At 42.1% G+C, this 19,442-nt stretch overlaps 2 protein-coding genes across 13 annotated transcripts in view; both read right to left on the reverse strand.

The window, feature by feature from the left end:
* The window catches only part of LOC106563000 (2-oxoglutarate dehydrogenase, mitochondrial), a 53,432-nt gene extending 41,124 nt beyond the window's left edge, over positions 1–12,308 (reverse strand). For all 4 annotated transcript variants that reach the window (XM_045689835.1, XM_045689833.1, XM_045689836.1 and 1 more), the window contains exons 1-2: positions 12,050–12,308; positions 6,426–6,983 (exon numbers count right to left, since the gene is read on the reverse strand). In XM_045689835.1, the coding sequence (XP_045545791.1) occupies positions 6,426–6,659 (234 nt within the window). In that variant the 5' untranslated portion in view covers positions 6,660–6,983; positions 12,050–12,308. The remainder of the gene's footprint in view (positions 1–6,425; positions 6,984–12,049) is intronic.
* Positions 12,309–14,388: 2,080 nt separating this feature from the next.
* Positions 14,389–19,442, reverse strand: part of LOC106562908 (calcium/calmodulin-dependent protein kinase type II subunit beta) — a 66,234-nt gene continuing 61,180 nt past the window's right edge. For all 9 annotated transcript variants that reach the window (XM_045689840.1, XM_045689844.1, XM_014127996.2 and 6 more), the window contains 5 exons: positions 18,906–18,951; positions 17,880–17,955; positions 17,424–17,518; positions 16,991–17,230; positions 14,389–16,889 (listed from right to left, as the gene is read on the reverse strand). In XM_045689840.1, coding sequence (XP_045545796.1) covers positions 16,995–17,230; positions 17,424–17,518; positions 17,880–17,955; positions 18,906–18,951 — 453 coding nt within the window. In that variant the 3' untranslated portion in view covers positions 14,389–16,889; positions 16,991–16,994. The remainder of the gene's footprint in view (positions 16,890–16,990; positions 17,231–17,423; positions 17,519–17,879; positions 17,956–18,905; positions 18,952–19,442) is intronic.

The raw sequence follows: 19,442 nt of genomic DNA on the forward strand, positions 1-19,442 counted from the left end.
GTAGTTCTAAACCTGTGACTACCTCCTGCCTACTCCTCTCTACACTTGTGACAAATACCTTGCAATAACATAAACAATAACATGAAGTCAACAGTAGTTTCTAGGGCTATGTTTTTAGGTCAGTAAGCCATGGCAAGCATTGGTTGAACAGATCAAGCATCTGAGAATGCTTCAAAAGTGGGCCAGCCAGGATTCTTTAGCTGGCTAAATACTGGGATGCAGTAACACACACCATTTCATAATCAGGGTTCTGGGATATATAAACTAGAACAAACTGTTAGAAATGCTGTATCACACACACAGTCAAACACATGTATGCAGGCACATACGCACACACACAAGCAAATTATGAAAAATAATGACAAATACAATTTGATTGGAATTGATTTGACATGCATGTAGGAATGTACAACCACATACGCACATATACACAAATACATGTAAAAACCACACAGACACACACACACACACAGCTATTCAATGATGACGACACACACAGGCATTGAGTTGGTTCACTGGTGAGGCTTCCAGGCTCTGACTTGGCATATTGAGTAAGACTGGGTAATCCATGTGGTCAACGCACACACACATGTGTGTAACTGTTTCTAACCTGGGAGAAGTCTAATGAGCTTACAGGCTTTAGAGATTAGGCATTCGTCACTGGGATACCACAGAGAAACCACAACGACTGCTAAACTTCAATGCAAGTGTATGCATGTATGTGTGTGTGTGTGCACATCTGCGTATGCCCCTATAGCATACACACTCACACACAGACCATCAGCCTCTAAATCATTTTGCAGATGTTATCACAGGTGTAGCGAAGTGCCTATGTTCCTAGCTCCAACAGTGCAGTAATACCTAACAATACACGCAAATCCCAAAAAGAAGTCCATTGTCTTTTGACAGCTACGTCATTCTAACACAACACGTTGCCATGAACTAATGTTCCTAATCAGAAACCTTCGCTTCTAACATCTCACTGGCCTCCTGACACTGAGAATAAATAACAACCTCACAAAACCCAGGGAACAAATCTGTTCTGGAATGACATCCTATTCACATATTCACAAGCTATTTATTTTTTAATTTTTTTTATTTAACCTTTTAATCAGTTAAGAACAAATTCTTATTTACAATGGCGGTCTACCCCGGCCAAACCCTAACCCGGACGATACTGGGCCAATTGTGCGCCCCCCTATGGGACTCCCAATCACGGCCGGTTGTGATACAGCCTGGAATCAAACCAGGGTCTGTATAGTGACGCCTCTAGCCCTGAGATGCAGTGCCTTAGACTGCTGTGCCACTCTGGATTTGTTAAGTCAACTTGTCTATAATTAGATACTATACATGCATCTTCTCTTCTGTCATTACTTGTTGCCCTAGTAGACTAAATAAACCCTTGCTCACCAGAAAATATGTCACACATTGATAGAATGCTTCAATCTATTTGACATCGGTAAAGTTCTCTTTCATCTACTTCTCTCGAGCAGCAAAGACATTTAGGGACAGGTGAGAAAATGCAATAACAAAAAAAAACAGGAAAGATTTTCCATGCAAATTTTCAGTTTGAATATCAAAACATCATCAGCATACAAACTTATTTTATGATGAATGTCACCAATGAGCAGACCCTGTATATCAGGTGTTACTCTGATGGCCTCCATAGCGAGCGCAAATAGGAGAGGGGACAAAGAACATCCCTGTCTTGTACCTCTGTGTGTGGAGTAGCTTTTTGACCTTAGCCCATTAGTAAGGACAGTAGACTGAGGATTTTATAAAGTTGTCACCTAGACCAAATTTAGTTAGAGCAAAGAATAGGTAGGACCACTCCACACGGTCAAATGCTTTTTCAGCATCTTGGGAGAGCACAAGACCATCCACAGCACTTCGTTGGTAGGCTTCAATAACATTAAGAAGCTGCCTTATATTATTACATGAGTTACGGTCCTTAATGAAGCCAGTTTGGTCCCATTTCACAATTAGTGGCAATAAGTCCTCTAGTCATGTGGGTAGGATTTTAAAAAGCAATTTTCTATCCACGTTCAGAAGAGCAATAGGTCTGTATGAGGAACAAGACTCTGGGCATTTTCCCTTTTTGAGAATAAGTGATATGTTAGCTTCCTTCCCCGTTTGAGGGATGCAGTCATTTGAAAATGAGTGGTTAAACATATCAAGCAATGGCTCAAGGATCAGGCCATGGAATTCTTATAGAACTCACTAAAAAACCTGTCTGGTCCTGGGACCCTACTATTTTGCCATTTCTCAATTGCAAACATGATCTCTTCCTTGGTAATAGGGGCATTAAGGAGAGACCTCTGTTCTTTGGAAATAGTTGGGAGCTCAATCTTAGAAAATAAGTCCTCCATTAGTTTGGGTCCATCATTTTTCACTTCTGAGGCATAAATATTTGCATAAAATGTCTTAAATTGCTAATTTATCCATGTATTTTCATATAAATGGTTGCCATCAGAATCAGTAATAGTAGCAATTGACTGGGAGTATGCTCTCTTTTTAGCTAGGTACACCAAATATTTTCCTGGTTTATCACCATGTACATAAAGCTTTTGCCTGACAAATCACATTTTCTTTTCAGCATCCTGTGTTAGGAGAGAGTCCAATGTTGATCTAAGGACTAATATTTCCTTTAATAGGGCAGGAGAGGACATTGTTATGTAGTCTTCTCTTTAGTTGCCAATTCACCCTCTAACATTTTTTGCTTTTCACGTTTTTTCCACCTCTTAGTGGCTGAGTATGACATAATCAGACCCCTGGCGTATGCTTTACAGATTTCTCAAAAGAGCAAGGGGTTATCTGTTGATTGAGAGTTAATAGAAAAAAATGCTTTAAACTCTGTAATAAAATATGATGTAAATGTATGGTCTTTAAGAATGGTTGTATTCAATCTACAATGTCTTGATGGATTGGATGCCCCTTTGAGTTTTATGTCCAGGATCACCTCAGCATGATCAGATATGACTATGCTTCCTATATTAGCAGATAAAACAGACTGCAAAGACATCCTGGGCATAAAAAGGTAATCTATTCTAGTCTGATATCGATGAGGTGCAGAGTAAAAGGTGAACTCTCTGTTGGAGGGATGAAAGGTTTTCCAGACATCAGCATACCCCAGATCATCACAAATAGCTTTAAGCGACCTAGCTTGAGGAGAGGGTGAAGCTATGCTGCTGGGAAACTTGTCAATAAGTCGGTTCAAAAAACAATTAAAATCTCCTCCAATCACTGCTGTGTCTGAGTTTAATTCTGAGAAGTCTAGAAATACCTTAGTGAGGAAATCAGGGAGGTGAGCAGGGGGGGGAAGTACAAATTCATCATGGAAATTTCCTTGTAAAGTACCTTAAATTATATCAAAACAACCAAATGTATTTTTCACACAATTCAACAACTTAAGTGGTAGGTTATTTTTCATAAGAATAGCCACACCTCTACTTCTGGATGTAAATTATGAGAAAAACACTTGGCCAAACCCCCCTTGTTGCAATTTTAGATGCTCCTTATCATCCAAATGAGTTTCTTGCAACAGAGCAATAACAATATTTAATTTGTACTTTTTTCATTTTAATGGGATTATGGCTCCCTCTAATGTTCCATGTACATAAACGCAGTCTGTTACCTGCCATTGCACTTTGACTAACCAATATGCAGACTGAATCCTACTGTAAAGATAGGGTGGTACCTTTCCCCATGGATTAAACTCACCCCATTCTCACCGGGCCAAAACAAACTATATGAACCCTGAACCCGAACTATACTACAACAGAAAAATAAACATGTCAAGTTCCAAAAGGGGGTTTCCCCGCTAGCTAACATGCAGGGGATTTCAAATCTCCAATGTAGATTCTTAAGTCTGCATAATCACCTCATCAAACACCTTGCGTCTTCGTACAACTGCCGTGGAGTATTCATTGAAGAATGAGACCCTTGGACCTTGGCATTGAATACGGTCAGATCCGATGCGTCTAGCCGCATCCATAACGCGCTGCTTGTCGGTGAAGTTGTGGAAATTTATAGCCACTGGCCGTGGGCGCTGGTTGGGACCGGATATCGATGTTTGAGAGCGATGGGCTCTATCCAGCTTCACACGACCAGCCTTAGTATCCATTTGTAGGTAGCCAGGAATCCAATTCCTCAAAGAATTTAACTGAACATGACCCTTCAGAATTTTCTGAGACTCCCACCACACGGATATTGCATCTGCGTCCTCTGTTATCCAAGTCATCAATGTGCTCCGCCATTTCATGCACCTGTTTCTCAAGTGTCTTTATCCTAGTGTCCATTGATGTAGTTAAAGTTTCCACAGTAGCAATTCTTCCTTCCGCCTCATCAACACGCTTGACAACCTTCTGTAGTTCGACTGAATGGCCTGCTATTGCCTCCAAGACTGTTCCTATCTTGACATTGATCCCTTTAGTAATGTTATCAGTCATCTTTTGAATCACCAGATCCACCATTGTGTTAGCTACGCTAATAAGCTCTCTGAAATGCTGTGTTTTCTCTACGGCGTCATTTTATCCCCCCCAGGTAATCCTTTCTAACGTGGCTATTTTGAAAGATATTACAAAGAACTGCGTAAGTGTTTCTAATGCTCTCCACTTTCTGGAGGACCGAGTTTTGAAATCAGTGGAATGCCCGGTGGAAGCAGAGTATGATAGCTAAGGAGATGGATATAATTCTGGAATTTGAATGCAAATAATGCGGAGGGAGTCAAAAAGAGAACACACAGAAGAAGACTTATATAAAACACCTGTCTCCGGACTACATCTTCAAACTAAGGGCAACCATGGCTTCTGTGAAAGAGAGGGAGAAGAATTCATCCATGTATACGGGTAAGAAAGTCTAGCTAGCTATATTTTCATATATTATACGTTTCTAATTTTGTCAGAAAGTTGTTCTCATTGTACTGTTAACTAGCTAGCTAACGTTAGCTGACTGGCTCGCTAGCTAACGTTACGTGTATGATCTGTGTAGTAATACTATTCGTATCTCAGAGCCATTTGCATTGCTAGTTATTGCCTAATGTTAGCTAGCTAGCTAACGTTGAACTTAGCTAGTTGGTTAGTTTTAGCTACCAGAAGATTCATGCAGGGTAGTAACATTATGAGTTGGGATTATGGTTCATTGTTTAGCTAGCTAGCTGCATGTCTAAACAAAAATACTCTACTATGCAAGTAACAATTTCACTGTACCGTTTACACCTTCTGTATCCTGTGCATGTGACAAATAAACAGATATGGTAATGTGAAGAAAAACATGACCTGCACCAAAGTCCAATTAGGATATAACGTTAGGCCAAAGTGACAGTTTCCAAGTTGTAAAACGTTCTGGTAGAATGCCCTGCATTTATTTCGTCACACTCACAACCATAAGCAATTTTCTGTAATTAGCTCGCCAATAACTTGCAAATAATGATCTTGTTGTGAGTTTATTAACCTGTAATAACAAATAGAAATTAGCTAAAGTTAAGATGTCAGCTATATGATATGGTCATTATTTGTTTAGCACACTACCGTACTCACATGGCCTCAAATTTGAATAATTAAAGCGATGGGTGAGACTAAGGCTTAAGAGCTCCAGAGTGGCGCAGTGGTCTAAGGCACTGCAACAGTCCCTGGTTCGATTCCAGGCTGTATCACATCTGGCCGTGATTGGGAGTCCCATAGGGCGGCGCACAATTGGCCCAGCGTCGTCTGAGTTTGGCCGGGGTAGGCCGTCATTGTAAATAATAATTTGTTCTTAACTGACTTGCCTAGTTAAATAAAGGTTAAATAAAAAAAATTAAATAAAAAAAGAGGATGTGAATGATGCTGAATGGGTGTAGACAAAGAAGTGCTCTCTAGTAGGTGTACTAAAACATTCAAGGGCCATTTTCCAAAAGTGGAGTCAAGTTTATCAAAGCAGAATTGTTCCTCAACTGTAGCGTATGATATACCATTTTCTAGCGAGTCTTTAATTGTATCCAATGTAAAAAACACCTAACAATAACCACACAAAACATCTTTCCCAAACTGTAGGCAACTGTTCTGGCCTTCCCTTCTCTTTATTTTCAACTCTCCATTTCGCAGCTTTTCTCTTATGGAATTAAACTCCGGCAATTGCTGTGTATTTGGCGTGCGTACAGTTAGGGCCCTAAAGCTTAGGCTTACGCACCAACCTCAAATGTTTTTTGACCCTAAACCCACTCGCCCCGGGATATAACCTCAGGTATTGCGAGTTATGAGTCAACCTGCGCATCACTAGTGTGTATGTGCTCATGTGTGTTTGCCCTGACCGAAGGTTATTGATCGTGGTGTTTGCATAACTCTTGTCCCACTGCGTTTTGAACATAAAGAGGCCATAGTCCTGGGAAGCAACTCCATGCGCACGAGCACGCGCACACGCACACAGACACACACACATCCTCCTACCTTGTGTACACTCCTAGGGTTCTCCAGCCACGCGTAGTACATCTCTTCCACATAATTAGAACTAGTCCCATTCAGAAAAGGCTCGGCCGACACCGACGCAGTGTAACTCCTCATTGGCTGAAATGTCCTCAAAGCCCCTCCCACTGCTGCCAACCTGGCCTGTGATTGGCTCTTGGCTGTCTGGGGGGCCGTGATAGGCCGTAGCCTAACAACCGTAGTCCTTAAGCGGTGCATGGTAGCCTATCAGCAGTGGCTCCTCTCGCTAAACCTGGAAGTAGATCAAAAACACCTGTCGCCAGGAAACGTCAGGATTAGGAGGAAGTTATCCTCTAGATGCTGATTTTAGTTCAGTTGTGTGCTTCCCTCCTGAGATTAAGATTGAGATTGGAGGAGGGGCAGCTGATCCTGGATCTGGGGCCTACAGTAAACTTCTTTCAGGAGCACGGGACACACAAGAGTACAGGGTGTCCTCTCTCTATTGCTTCTTTCTTTTACTCTCTCTCACTCGTTGTCTCAGGGGGGTTTTGGTCCAGTCCTGTAAATCGTCATTTCCTCAGGCTGTGTAGAGAGAGATTACATAATCAGACAGACACACAGGCATACTTCCCAGTTCCCACTGACCCAGCCTGTGCTGTGTGCACATGTAACACGTTTATGAAATGGGCTGGATCATATATCATTATTTATGTATTTAGATGGCAAAATAAATAGCAAATAAGAGTCTGCTAAAAAAAAGACCTTAGTCACATTCACATTCACATACACACGTATACACACACACGTAGACCTACACATACACACAAGTAGGCTGAAACACACACACACACACACACACACACACACACACACACACACACAGTTTCAATATTGAAATTCGATCTCTAGCTGTCCCATAGTAATGAATGTGTCGGGAGTCGGGATGAGCCAGGCAGGCAAGAAGTTTTTCTCAGCCAGTCGAAATCATAATTCAGCATAATTTTTAGGGATACATACAAAGAAATGTCAATACAATATTTCAGTCTTCTGTGATGTATATCCCAGTAACCGGAAGGTTGCTGGATCGAATCCCAGAGCTGACAAGTTAAAAATCGTTCTGCCCCTGAGCAAGGCAGTTAACCCACTGTTCCCCGGACGCTGAAGACGTCGATTAAGGCAGCCCCCCGCACCTCTCTGATTCATAGTTTTGATGTCTTCACTATTTTTCTACAATGTAGAAAATAGTAAAAATGAAAATAAACCCTGGAATGAGTAGGTGTGTCCAAACTTTTGACTGGTACTGTATGTGAGGTGTATACTTTTGTTTCAGAGTAGATTTGTTTAAGACTACCAAGAAACACTCTGGGTGACCCTGATTTAGCCCACTGTAGTATAAGGTGAAACAAACTCAAGTGCAGCTACTGTAAATCTCGTAAAACTGCTGTGTAAGTTCTAACCTGCAACGAAAAAGTAAATTCCGGTCGTAGCTGTATCGAAGTGGTGTGTTATTAGGGAGTTCCAATCATCAACGATCAGCTGATAATCCATCCTCTTTTCCCGATGTCAATCATGTCTCCTAAGGTCTAAGGGCCTGGGTTTCTACTAAGCTAACATATCAAATTGTTTTAAGATGGTCATACCGAGGATCATTTAGCTATTTGATTTTGACCCCTGTAAGTATCCCAAAAATATATGTAAAAAAAAATATTTTTCAATTTGAGCACCTGCCCCCTGAAAAGGTCTCTGCACGGCCCTGGAGCCCCGAAAATGCTGTGCTAAACTGTGTACAGTCGTGGCCAAAAGTTTTGAGAATGACACAAATAATAATTTTCACAAAGTCTGCTGCCTCAGTTTGTATGATGGCAATTTGCATATACTCCAGAATGTTATGAAGAGTGATCAGATGAATTTCAATTAATTACAAAGTCCTTCTTTGCCATGCAAATGAACTGAATCGGCAAAAAACATTTCCACTGCATTTCAGCCCTGCCACAAAAGGACCAGCTGACATCATGTCAGTGATTCTCTCGTTAACACAGGTGTGAGTGTTGACGAGGACAAGGCTGGAGATTACTCTGTCATGCTGATTGAGTTTGAATAACAGACTGGAAGCTTCAAAAGGAGGGTGGTGCTTGGAATCATTGTTCTTCCTCTGTCAAGCATGGTTACCAGCATGTGCCGTCATCATTGCACGTGCCGTCATCATTGCTTGGCACAAAAATGGCTTCACAGGCAATGATATTGCTGCCAGTAAGATTGCACCTAAATCATCCATTTATCGGATCATCAAGAACTTCACGGAGAGAGGATCAATTGTTGTGAAGAAGGCTTCAGGGCGCCCAAGAAAGTCCAGCAAGCGCCAGGACCGTCTACTAAAGTTGATTCAGCTGCAGGATCGGGGCACCACCAGTACAGAGCTTGCTCAGGAATAGCAGCAGGCAGGTGTGAGTGCATCTGCACGCACAGTGAGACGAAGACTTTTGGAGGATGGCCTGGTGTCAAGAAGGGCAGCAAAGAAGCCACTTATCTCCAGGAAAAACATCAGGGACAGACTGATATTCTGCAAAAGGGATTGGACTGCTGAGGACCGGGGTAAAGTCATTTTCTCTGATGAATCCCCTTTCCGATTGTTTGGGGCATCCGGAAAAATGCTTGTCCAGAGAAGACAAGGTGAGCGCTACCATCAGTCCTGTGTCATGCCAATAGTAAGGCATACTGAGACCATTCATATGTGTGGTTGCTTCTCAGCCAAAGGAGTGGGCTCACTCACAATTTTGCCTAAGAACACAGCCATGAATAAAGAATGGTACCAACACATCCTCCGAGAGCAACTTCTCCCAACCATCCAGGAACAGTTTGGTGACGAACAATGCCTTTTCCAGCATGATGGAGCACCTTGCCATAAGGCAAAAGTGATAACTAAGTGGCTAGGGGAACAAAACATCGATATTTTGGGTCCATGGCCAGGAAACTCCCCAGACCTTAATCCCATTGAGAACTTGTGGTCAATCCTCAAGAGGTGGGTGGACAAACAAAACCCCACAAATTCTGACAACTCCAGGCATTGATTATGCAAGAATGAGCTGCCATCAGTCAGGATCTGGCCCAGAAGTTAATTGACAGCATGCCAGGGCGGATTGCAGAGGTCTTGAAAAAGAAGGGTCAACACTGCAAATATTGACTCTTCGCATCAACTTCATGTAATTGTCAATAAAAGCCTTTGGCACTTATGAAATGCTTGTAATTATACTTCTGTATTCCATAGTAACATCTGACAAAAATATCTAAAGACACTGAGGCAGCAAACTTTGTGGAAATTAATATTTGTGTCATTCTTAAAACTTTTGGCCACGACTGTAGAGCCAGTCAGTAGCATGTCAAAACACATGCAGTGGCGTGTAGTTATGGATGCCAAGGGAAGCCAGGCTTCCCAAAATACTTGACCAATTAAACATTTAAAATGATAAAACTATTTATCTTTCATCTCACTGTGTTCTCAGAATTTTCCTTCAATTATCTGAATCTATATCTCACCGGAGAAATCATCAGAGTGAGGGAAACAGTGCCCCTCTGTCTCAGTATGTGTAGTGCATGTATCTCATGCTGTCTGGACAAAGAGTATGACATGTTGCCAACATAGCATTTGATTGATGCCAGCATGCATTTGGCGTCCCTTTGATAAAACAATTATAAAATAATTTGCAAAACAGCATTGAGCTGAGCTCAACTGTGGGTAGTCCTGGCGCAGCAAAACCACCCCCCAAGGGAGGCCAGGTTGGATTTGGCTTCACACCAATCAAATGACATCAAAAGCAAATGTAAATGTCAGAAAAACATGTCTGTTTCTGGTCTGCTTGTGTTGTTGTACTGCAGTAGCTAGCTAGCTAAAATCGGCTCTTTCCTAAGCCATGGATGGAGAGGGGGATTTGGACTTCTGGTTTTGACTTAATTCTCCATACAGGCCAATGATTATAACGGTGTGAGACAATTGAAGTTCAATATGTAGCCTAGATGTTGCCTAGTAGGCTGACGTTAACTAGCTAGCTAACTTAGCTGGTTCATTGTTGCCCATGTGAGGAAGTTAAAGCCGATTTACAGTACGCTTGATCCAGCAATGAGGTCCAGAGAATCCGTACGGAGGGTGTGACACAATTGCAGAGCCTCTAGAGGCTTGCGGTGGCCAAATCATGCTCGGTGCACCTCCCAAATTTTGAAACAATGCGGAGGGCTTCGTATAGTTCCGCATTGACATGATTGGTTGACTGTAGGTGGGGGCGGTCTGTCTTGTGTAAACACAAACTCACTTCCTTGACAACTTCCTTCACAACAGCTCTGCTCTGCAAGAAGTATGAATGCCCTGACTTCTGCAGAGGCTGCATTGCAATAAATGCTGTATGGCCAATACAGAACCCAGATTGACCATAAATTATCTTTTATGCCCGATGTCCACCAGATATATATGCATTATGTCTTGCCCACATTTTCCGTACTAACACACGTGCTTCGCTTTTCAACTAGCTAAAAGGGGACAGAGTAACACAGTGGTCTATGGCACTGCGGCGCACAGTTGGCCCAGCGTCATCCAGGTTAGGGGAGGGTTTGGCCCGGGGTAGGCCATCATTGTAAATAAGAATTTGTTCTTAACTGACTTACCTAGTTAAATAAATAAAATTCTAATAAAAAAGCTAGCTAGTTTCTGTTTTGACCACTGCACCGTAAATCAACACACAAGTTGAAAATATTAAACTAAAACTAAAAGTGTGTACTAGGCCTACTGTATGACAGTCTTTCATGTTGTGAGGAGGATGGCATTGGCTTCTAGTCTACAAGTAAGGGTAGGTCCATATGTTTTCTTTACTTGAGCACACACACAGAAATCCGTACCATAGACAGCCACATGTTATTTAGCAACATTGATTGGACTAAATTGTTTTTGGTATCTTTAAGTTTGTTTTAACTATATTAGACTAAGTGTATATCCTTGTTGATTGAATAATGTTTTAATGTTTAAGTTGAAATTCTTCTGGAATAGGTAGTGCTCCTGTCTCTCAGTGGTTCTAAATCAGTAGTTGTTCAGTAAACTGTCGGAAACATCTACTTGCTTGACCATGCTGTAGGTCATGTAACTGTTTGTTACATTCAATATTTGCTTTGTGGACTTCACCGGACAGATGTTGTTCTCCGTTTTTGGGATATAACAAACATATGTGTGGTTGAATTTATTCCACCACTGTGTGACTGTTGTTTTTGTTGTTGTGTCTGCAAATTGTATATCACTGTGGCATATGAACGAATGGGTTATAGAGCAAGCAACGCAATTATCACATAGGTTGAAATATGGCTTTTTTTTGCTGGCTTGGCTTCCCCAGTGAAGCCAAGTAGCTGACACATAATACACGCACAAAGCGCAATGCAAGGTCACGTGTTGGGTAGCCTATACTTGGCTGGAAAACATATCATTCATGCTTTTAGATTTGTAAATGTATATATATAAATAAAGGACCCAGTAAATGTATATATTTAGACAAATAAGAAAACTGCAATACCCACGAGTTCGACAACCTATAGACACGGTCTAAAAAGCTATGACTGGCGCGTTTTACTCAAATAACGCAATAATACTTTTAGAAAGCGCCTACTGTACTTACTTTGCGCGACTTCGAGGCTTTTCGTAGGCTACTAGCTTTTAACTTGCTTGCTAGACGCCTTCTGAGACTGTTCTCACCGTATGTCTCTTCTGTAAACTGGCTGGCAGGCTTTCTTATCGCACTGTCCGACTCAAGTGCTGATATGCGTCACTGTTACGTCATCCTTGTAGGAGAGGAGCGAGGTGCACACATGTTCTGCTTTCTTTATGTAAGAGATAAGGTACATGTGATCTACTTATTATTGGACAGTTCAACGTCTAGTTTAGATTACATGTTGGTTGAGTTGTCAACTAACACGAATTCAACGTGAAATCATTAAAACAGGGTCTATCTGCAGACTACATTTGCTACATGACCGCATCACTTACTACCTGCCGCGCCCACTCTCATTGATGCTGCAAGCTAGTTAGGACACCGGCACACAGTGCCCTTCGCCCCCGCCTGCCGAGTACTGCTTTGCCAGCGTTATTTTAACGTTACGGTGAGGGTAATCACTATGCGGTGGTGGGTTGGCTACACTAGCTAGCTACTTCCTCGCCGTAACGGTAACAGAACTGCGGGAAAGCAGTGCTTGGCAGGCAGGGGTGAAGGACACTGTGTACACAAATATATTTTTTAAATAACCCAAGACAGAGCACAGCCTGTCGTTTCCAATTGGAGCAAATTAATCATAGTGGGCAGAACAAGCAAGGAGGTGGGCAGAGCCAAGCACGAGCTTGCGAGATTCTATTGGAACGTTCTAGCATACATTTGCATATTCCCATTAGGGAACGCCTACTTTATGAAGCGCACGTTTGCAACAATTCGCTCTTGCAACTATAAACAATGCCATTTTTGTAAACTTTGATAAAGGGTAAAGTCTACAAAATGTTGTCCACTCTGTTCAAAACATATTGTAATGAAACAGCAGGGAGCAGGTCTCGAACCCTCGACCTCCTAGCTCAAGGTCCGGGGCGCTATCGACTGTGCCGCAAAAGCATGCTTTAATGCTTTAATATTCTAGTTTTAGGAACAGAGAACTGTATTGAGATCAAATGTTTCATCGATGAGAAAATTAAGAGAATGTTGGCTAAAATCCATCTTGCTCCATCTTCTCCCACTGCCGGCCCCTGGGCTTCCTATTATCACCATGGTGAGTGGAAACGCCAACCAGATGCTTCAGATTTATACATCCGGTGAAACATATTGCTAATTGTTCCATCTGTGGTGTACCTGTCCTAGCTAGCTACTTTCCTCGTCGTAGCATTACCGGTGGCCCCTAGCTAGCTAGCAGCCTGCCACTACCGGTGGCCCCTAGCTAGCTAGCAGCCTGCAAATAGACATTTGGGGAAAAATGCGAAATTCTCTTACATTGAGGACTTTTTGCAAATCCAATCAGAGTTTTTGCCCTGTGGGAGGGTATATTTGTGCAGAAAAACATAAGATTTTCTGCCATAAATGCATAATCTAAAGGCCCAGAACAGTCAAAAACATGATTTCTTGTGTTTTGTATATATTTCCACAATATGAGGTTGGAATAATACTGTGAAATTTGGTGGGATGGTGTTTAGGCCTGCCTGGCGACATCACCAGGTGGTAAATTCGTTAATAGACCAATAACATCCAGTTTTCAGTTTTCCCCTCCAAACTCAGACCACTCATAGACAGTACTAGCTAAATTATTGTTTGAGAAATTGCTCTTTGCTAAGAAGCTGTTGTTGTTTCTTCTTGACAACTTTAATTGAAAACAATCAAAGTAAGTTACTTAATTGTTATCCAGAAATTATTTGATATTGAGATAAAAATGGCTGCATTTGACCTTTAACAGCAGTAAGTGTACCCTTGTGCTACAAAAAAATGTGCGATGTAGCCTTTAATTAATAATGATATTGTAACAAAGTCATAAAATAGGTGTGTACACGTGTAGCTTTTAATATGGAATAATAGGGAGTTTACTTGTCTTTTATTGGTGATAAACTGGGCATGGACAGGTTCCTCACACTAAACTCTGCCGGCATTCACTGTTCCATTCCAGTTGATCTGATCAATTACCTATTTAGGGGTATTCAACCTTTTCTTGCCCAGAGACCCCCTCCCAGGCAAACCGGTGACCCAGATCGTACGTTAGCAAAAAAATTATCATCAGGTACGATAATGGCAAGGATAAGTAAACAACATTTAAAAATGAATAGATTTGGTAGATATTTTTTCATTATTTTGACCTCCCCACATTATAATTGGAAGAGGAAGTGTAAAAAAAAAACACACACACAAGGTTTCAGCCAATTATTCTGCTCCCAATATGATTTAGCAGATGTGTGTGTTTCCCTTGGTGTCAGGAAGAGATCCAGACACAGCTGTTCTTAGCATTGACAAGAGTTCTCTTTATTGGTAACATATTGTATAACACCTCAACACACATCATTGTTATAGAGGAATGCTCATTGGAAGAACAGAATTCATCGTCAATGAAGAAGAACCGAGAAGAGAAATATTGGATTCACATTTACAAACTCATCTTGTGAAAGTGGATGATGTGAGTCTGATGGCAAGCCCATAGTTGACTCTCTACAGAGGACTTAAAATGAAGGTTAGGACTAACAGGACTCTACTAATACTGGAGCGGATGGCTTTATGTAACTACAGGGGGATAGGACGAATATACACGCACGCACGCACGCACACAAACAGTTTTCGTTTCATCAATGACCGTGTGAGGTAATGCCATCTCTCTGAGTGACCTTAACCTGAAGGTGTTAGCTGGCCTGATTAGCTCTGATCCTATTACTGAGACTACACAGGTGAGGGACTACTGGAAAAACACAAAGTGCATGGCCCTGTGTGTGACTGGAGCTTTAAAGTGTGTGTATGCCAGGGCAAGTCTTAGGACAAGCCAAATGTTTAACCCAATTTCTAAACCTTTTAGATAAAGCTGCTTCAGTGTATATGGTGGCTCCCCCTAGGGGTCCTAGGATTAAGTGCATTGCCAGACAGCAAGGCAAGTCAACAGGGAGGGAGGGACACTATATACTGGTACACTTTACTGAACCACACGATGTGCAGGTTGTTGTTCCAGCCCATCACTGATGCACCCGATTCAACTCATCAACTAACAATCAAGCCTTCGATTAGGTGAATCAGGTGTGTTAGTGCTGGGCTGGAACAAAAGCCTGCAGTGCACACCATGTGGGTCCCCTGGACCAGGGGCTTCATTTATAAAAGTTCTAAGTTGCTATATTACATTTCTGCCATCACACAATTGTATAATAATTTCTTAAAATATGATTAAATGTCAACACCCATAAATAGTTGTTCACAAAAAAGCACTTTTCATTTATAAATCACAAAACTTAATGCAAAATCTATGTAAATTGCATATTGTCATCACATCGTCGATGTGGATTTTGCCATATGGACAATTTATGATCAAATTTGTGCGTACTAACATTTTATAAATGATGCCCCTGGATATATATAGGTACCATATCTGTTCACAATAAAATCAAACCAATAACCATATGAAACACTGTTAGTGACCAACCTATTCTGCCTCAGCAATAAAGCCTGTACAAAAGCATGTTTATCAGCATCATCATTACGCATTTGTCATCATTATCGTCATCATCCTCATCATCATGACGGTATACTTTCCAGACAAAAATACTTTGATGCACTTTACAAAGTTCAGAAAATAGACATAGGAGTTCATAGATCACCAGCATTCAGTAAAAAAATCCACACAATTAACAATAACACCAAATGTATCGTCATGTTTCAAATTCATGCAAATAATGCAGTATAGTCACCACAATGAAACTGTAGCATAGTGTGTAATCATTTAAAACGTAAGGTATAGTCAGTGATTATTTGCAATGCTCAACACACAGAGAATCAAGTATAAGAACAACAATATAGGAAGGTACATGCTGCATCGCCTTCCCTCGTCTTCTCGCGGGGGTGGGGGTGCGGGAGCATACAGTTCATTAGAGGGTAGCCTGTTTCCATATTTCGGAATAAAAGACAAGCAAAACAGCAGGAAAAACACACAACTACACTAATCCAGTGGGTTTGTTGTGCAATGTGTGGTCAGTTCATACACCAGCTAACTTAAACTTTACACAAGTACGCAATGCAAAAATGCCATTAGCTACGGAAAATGTCCGTTCTTCGTACTTGCATCATGAAAATAAGCAGGAAAAAATGCAAGCCCGCAAATTGTAACTCAACACCATTTTGAGTAGCTAATTTTGGTATGCGGGCATGTGTTAAGTAAAAATTTGACTTCACTGGAAGAGAACAACTCAACAATAGTCACTGGGAATAACACTGGGAATAACACTGGAGAAGTCATGCTTGCCTTTAAGAACAAACCAGGGACAAACCACTTTAAAGAGTTTCAACTGGACCATTAAAGATAGTGTACAGTTTCAGTATAACAACAACAACAACAACTTACTTGCTGCAATAATAGTAATAATAATAATAACAACAATAGTAGTAATAGTAATAATATAAATAATAAAACAGTAATACACTTGATTTAAACTGTAGGTCCTATATGTATGTGTGCCAGGGGTGGGTCTATAGCAGAGGTAGAGAGGGAGAGGAGAGCTTGAATACAGGACTGTTGGTTTGAGTCTGAAAACATTTCTAATGGAGTAGCAGTCAGATGCTGCAGCTTGTGTGTGTGTGTCCGTCCAGGAGGGGTTGAGGTTGTGTGTTGTTGCGCTGCAGTAGCATGCACTGGCATTAGGGAGCGCTGCAATGATGGGGGGGGGGGCAGGTATCTCTCTCCATCCTCCTCTCCTCGCTCTCTCACTCTACAACTCTCTTTCTCCCTTTCCCCTCTCTCTTACTCCTCCTGGAAGGACAAAAGCACACACACACGTATACAGTGAGTGAGTAAGAGAGTAAGAGAATGAGTGTGTACATGGTTTTGTGCGTGTGTGTGTTTATGTGTACCAGTTTACTGCTGCAGCGGTGCGGCCGGTGCTCCAGAGCAGTGGAAGTGAACGTTCTGCCACTTGCTCTCCCGGCGATGCCACACCCTCGTCTCCTCTGATTGGCTGGAGCGTGGGCGGCCCGTGCCATCGACAAATTGCGTGAGCCGGATGTAGGCAATGCAGGCGGCGTCTTCACCAATCAGGTGGACGTGAGGGTTGAGGATGGTGGTGTGGATGGGCTTACTGTTCTTAGAGAGAACTAGAGGGAGAAATAGATATGTTTAAGGTTGTATAATAGTTGTGTAGTTGTTGTGTGGTGGGGGGGCGAGAAAGGTTTGTTTGTAGTACCTGTTGTTTGTGGTTGTGTAATGGTTGTCTTACGGTTGTCTACACTTGTTGTCTTATTATGGTTGTGTAATGGTTGTGTAGTGGTTGTGTAATACTTGTCTTACGGTTGTCGAAGTAGAACCGGTGAAAGTCCATGCCCTCCACTAGGTTCCCCAGGGCCTCTGGCTCAAATGACGTCAGGCATGGGTCACAGATCTTCCTGTTGAAAACACACAACACAATACAACACATCCGCTCACAACAAATCAGCTCAAAGCAACAGCTCAGGCTACAATGGCAGCCAAGCAATTTCAGTTTAGAACCTCTAGTTGTAGGGTGATGGTGAGGTGCAGAATGGGAGTTGTATTGTTATAGTGAGGTGCAGGCTAGGAGTAATAGGGCATCATTTTGCCTTAGCTAAAATGCTAAGATCTCTGGGAAAATTACCTTATTACGCACAATAATATAGCAGACATTATTAGGGTGAGGTGCAGTCTGGGAGTTGCAGTGTTGGGGCCAGGTGCAGGCTCAGATGTGTAGTGTTATGGTAAGGTTCAGGCTGCGAGTTGTAGTGTACTCACGCGTAGGCCTCAAAGTCTCCATTGTTGACAGCTTCAATCAGCTGCTCAGTGATCTTGATGATCTCCTGTTTTCGCACTGCAGAGGGAACCAATAACATAGTGGCCACAGGTACGGGACAGTACAACGGTTGAAAAACACATTGTTACACTCTCGAACACACAGCAGAAGCTCACACACATACTGTACATTCACACATACAAAACATAGTCACACACTCACAAACACACACTGCATTGTGTAACTCAACTACAGAGTGAGGGTTGTTGTCATAGCAGAGTTACTCACCAGACTGCTTGCTATTCATGTTGGCAAATCCTCTCATTCATCTCTCTCTCTTTTTATTGCTCTCTCATTGCCCTCTTTCATCCTCTGAGCCTCGCATAAGTACACTCACACACCCTTTCCTAGCATGGTATACACACTCACCCATAATGTACAGTCCTGCCACTCAGGTTTCCATAGAGGTATATGCAGGGCCATGCAGAATGAAGACCTCTCCAATAGAAAGACTTGACCAGATATAGTCCACTGGGCTACAGTCACTAGAACCTTCCCTGGAAAAGTCTTTCATCTTCAATGGAGAACTCCTTTCTTTCTTTTACTCTCTTCCTCTCTTTTCTGTCACTTTCTCTTCTCTTTTATTCTTCTCTTTCTCTCCCTTTCCTCGTATCCCTCCTTCTGTCTTTCTTTTCCCTCACTCCTCTCCTACTCCTCTTTCGCTCTGTCCCTTTCTCCTTCCCTCTACCCTCTCTCATTGCCTGTGTGGCATGTTGAGCTCATCATGCTATTCCTGTACATAGATAAGACTTACCAGGGAAGGTCCATCTCCCGCTATCCCTTTATCCCTCCCCCTATCCCTTGCTCTTTCTCTCTTTCAGCAGCCCAGCAGGAGAGCTTACTGTATACTTAGCTGCTGGACATCCTAAAATGCCCTTCCTTCCTCTCTCTTTCTCCATTCCTTCCTCTCTCCTTCCCCTCTCCTCCCTTTTAACTCTCCCTCTTTTCTGTGTGTGTGTCAGACTCACGTTTCACATCCTCATCCTCAATAGTGGTGTTGCTGTCGGATGAGTCCTGTAGACACAGAGACATGTCAATGACACATATCAACACACACACACACACACACACACACACACACACACACACACACACACACACACACACACACACACAGAACATTCGCCTGCTGTCCACCTTATATATGACACACATCCAGCGTGCTGTCCATACATGCAGTGATCTATACCAGTCTAAACCACCAGATTTTGCAAGACATGGCACACAGAGCCCAGTTCCATTTAGCCTTCCCTGTAGCTCAGTTGGTAGAGCATGGTGTTTGCAACACCAGGGTTGTGGGTTCGATTCCCACGGGGGGCCAGCACAGAAAAAAAAAATGTATGAGTTGTATGAAATGTATGCATTCACTACTGTAAGTCGCTCTGGATAAGAGCGTCTGCTAAATGACTAAAATGTAAATGTAAAATGATTTACTTCCACAAGGTGGCGATAGTGGACAATATATCTCCACATAATGTAGTGTGGGTAGTTTTGTGTCAATGTGA

Source organism: Salmo salar, chromosome ssa11, assembly GCF_905237065.1.
Source record: "Salmo salar chromosome ssa11, Ssal_v3.1, whole genome shotgun sequence".
Taxonomy (NCBI): Eukaryota; Metazoa; Chordata; class Actinopteri; order Salmoniformes; family Salmonidae; genus Salmo; species Salmo salar.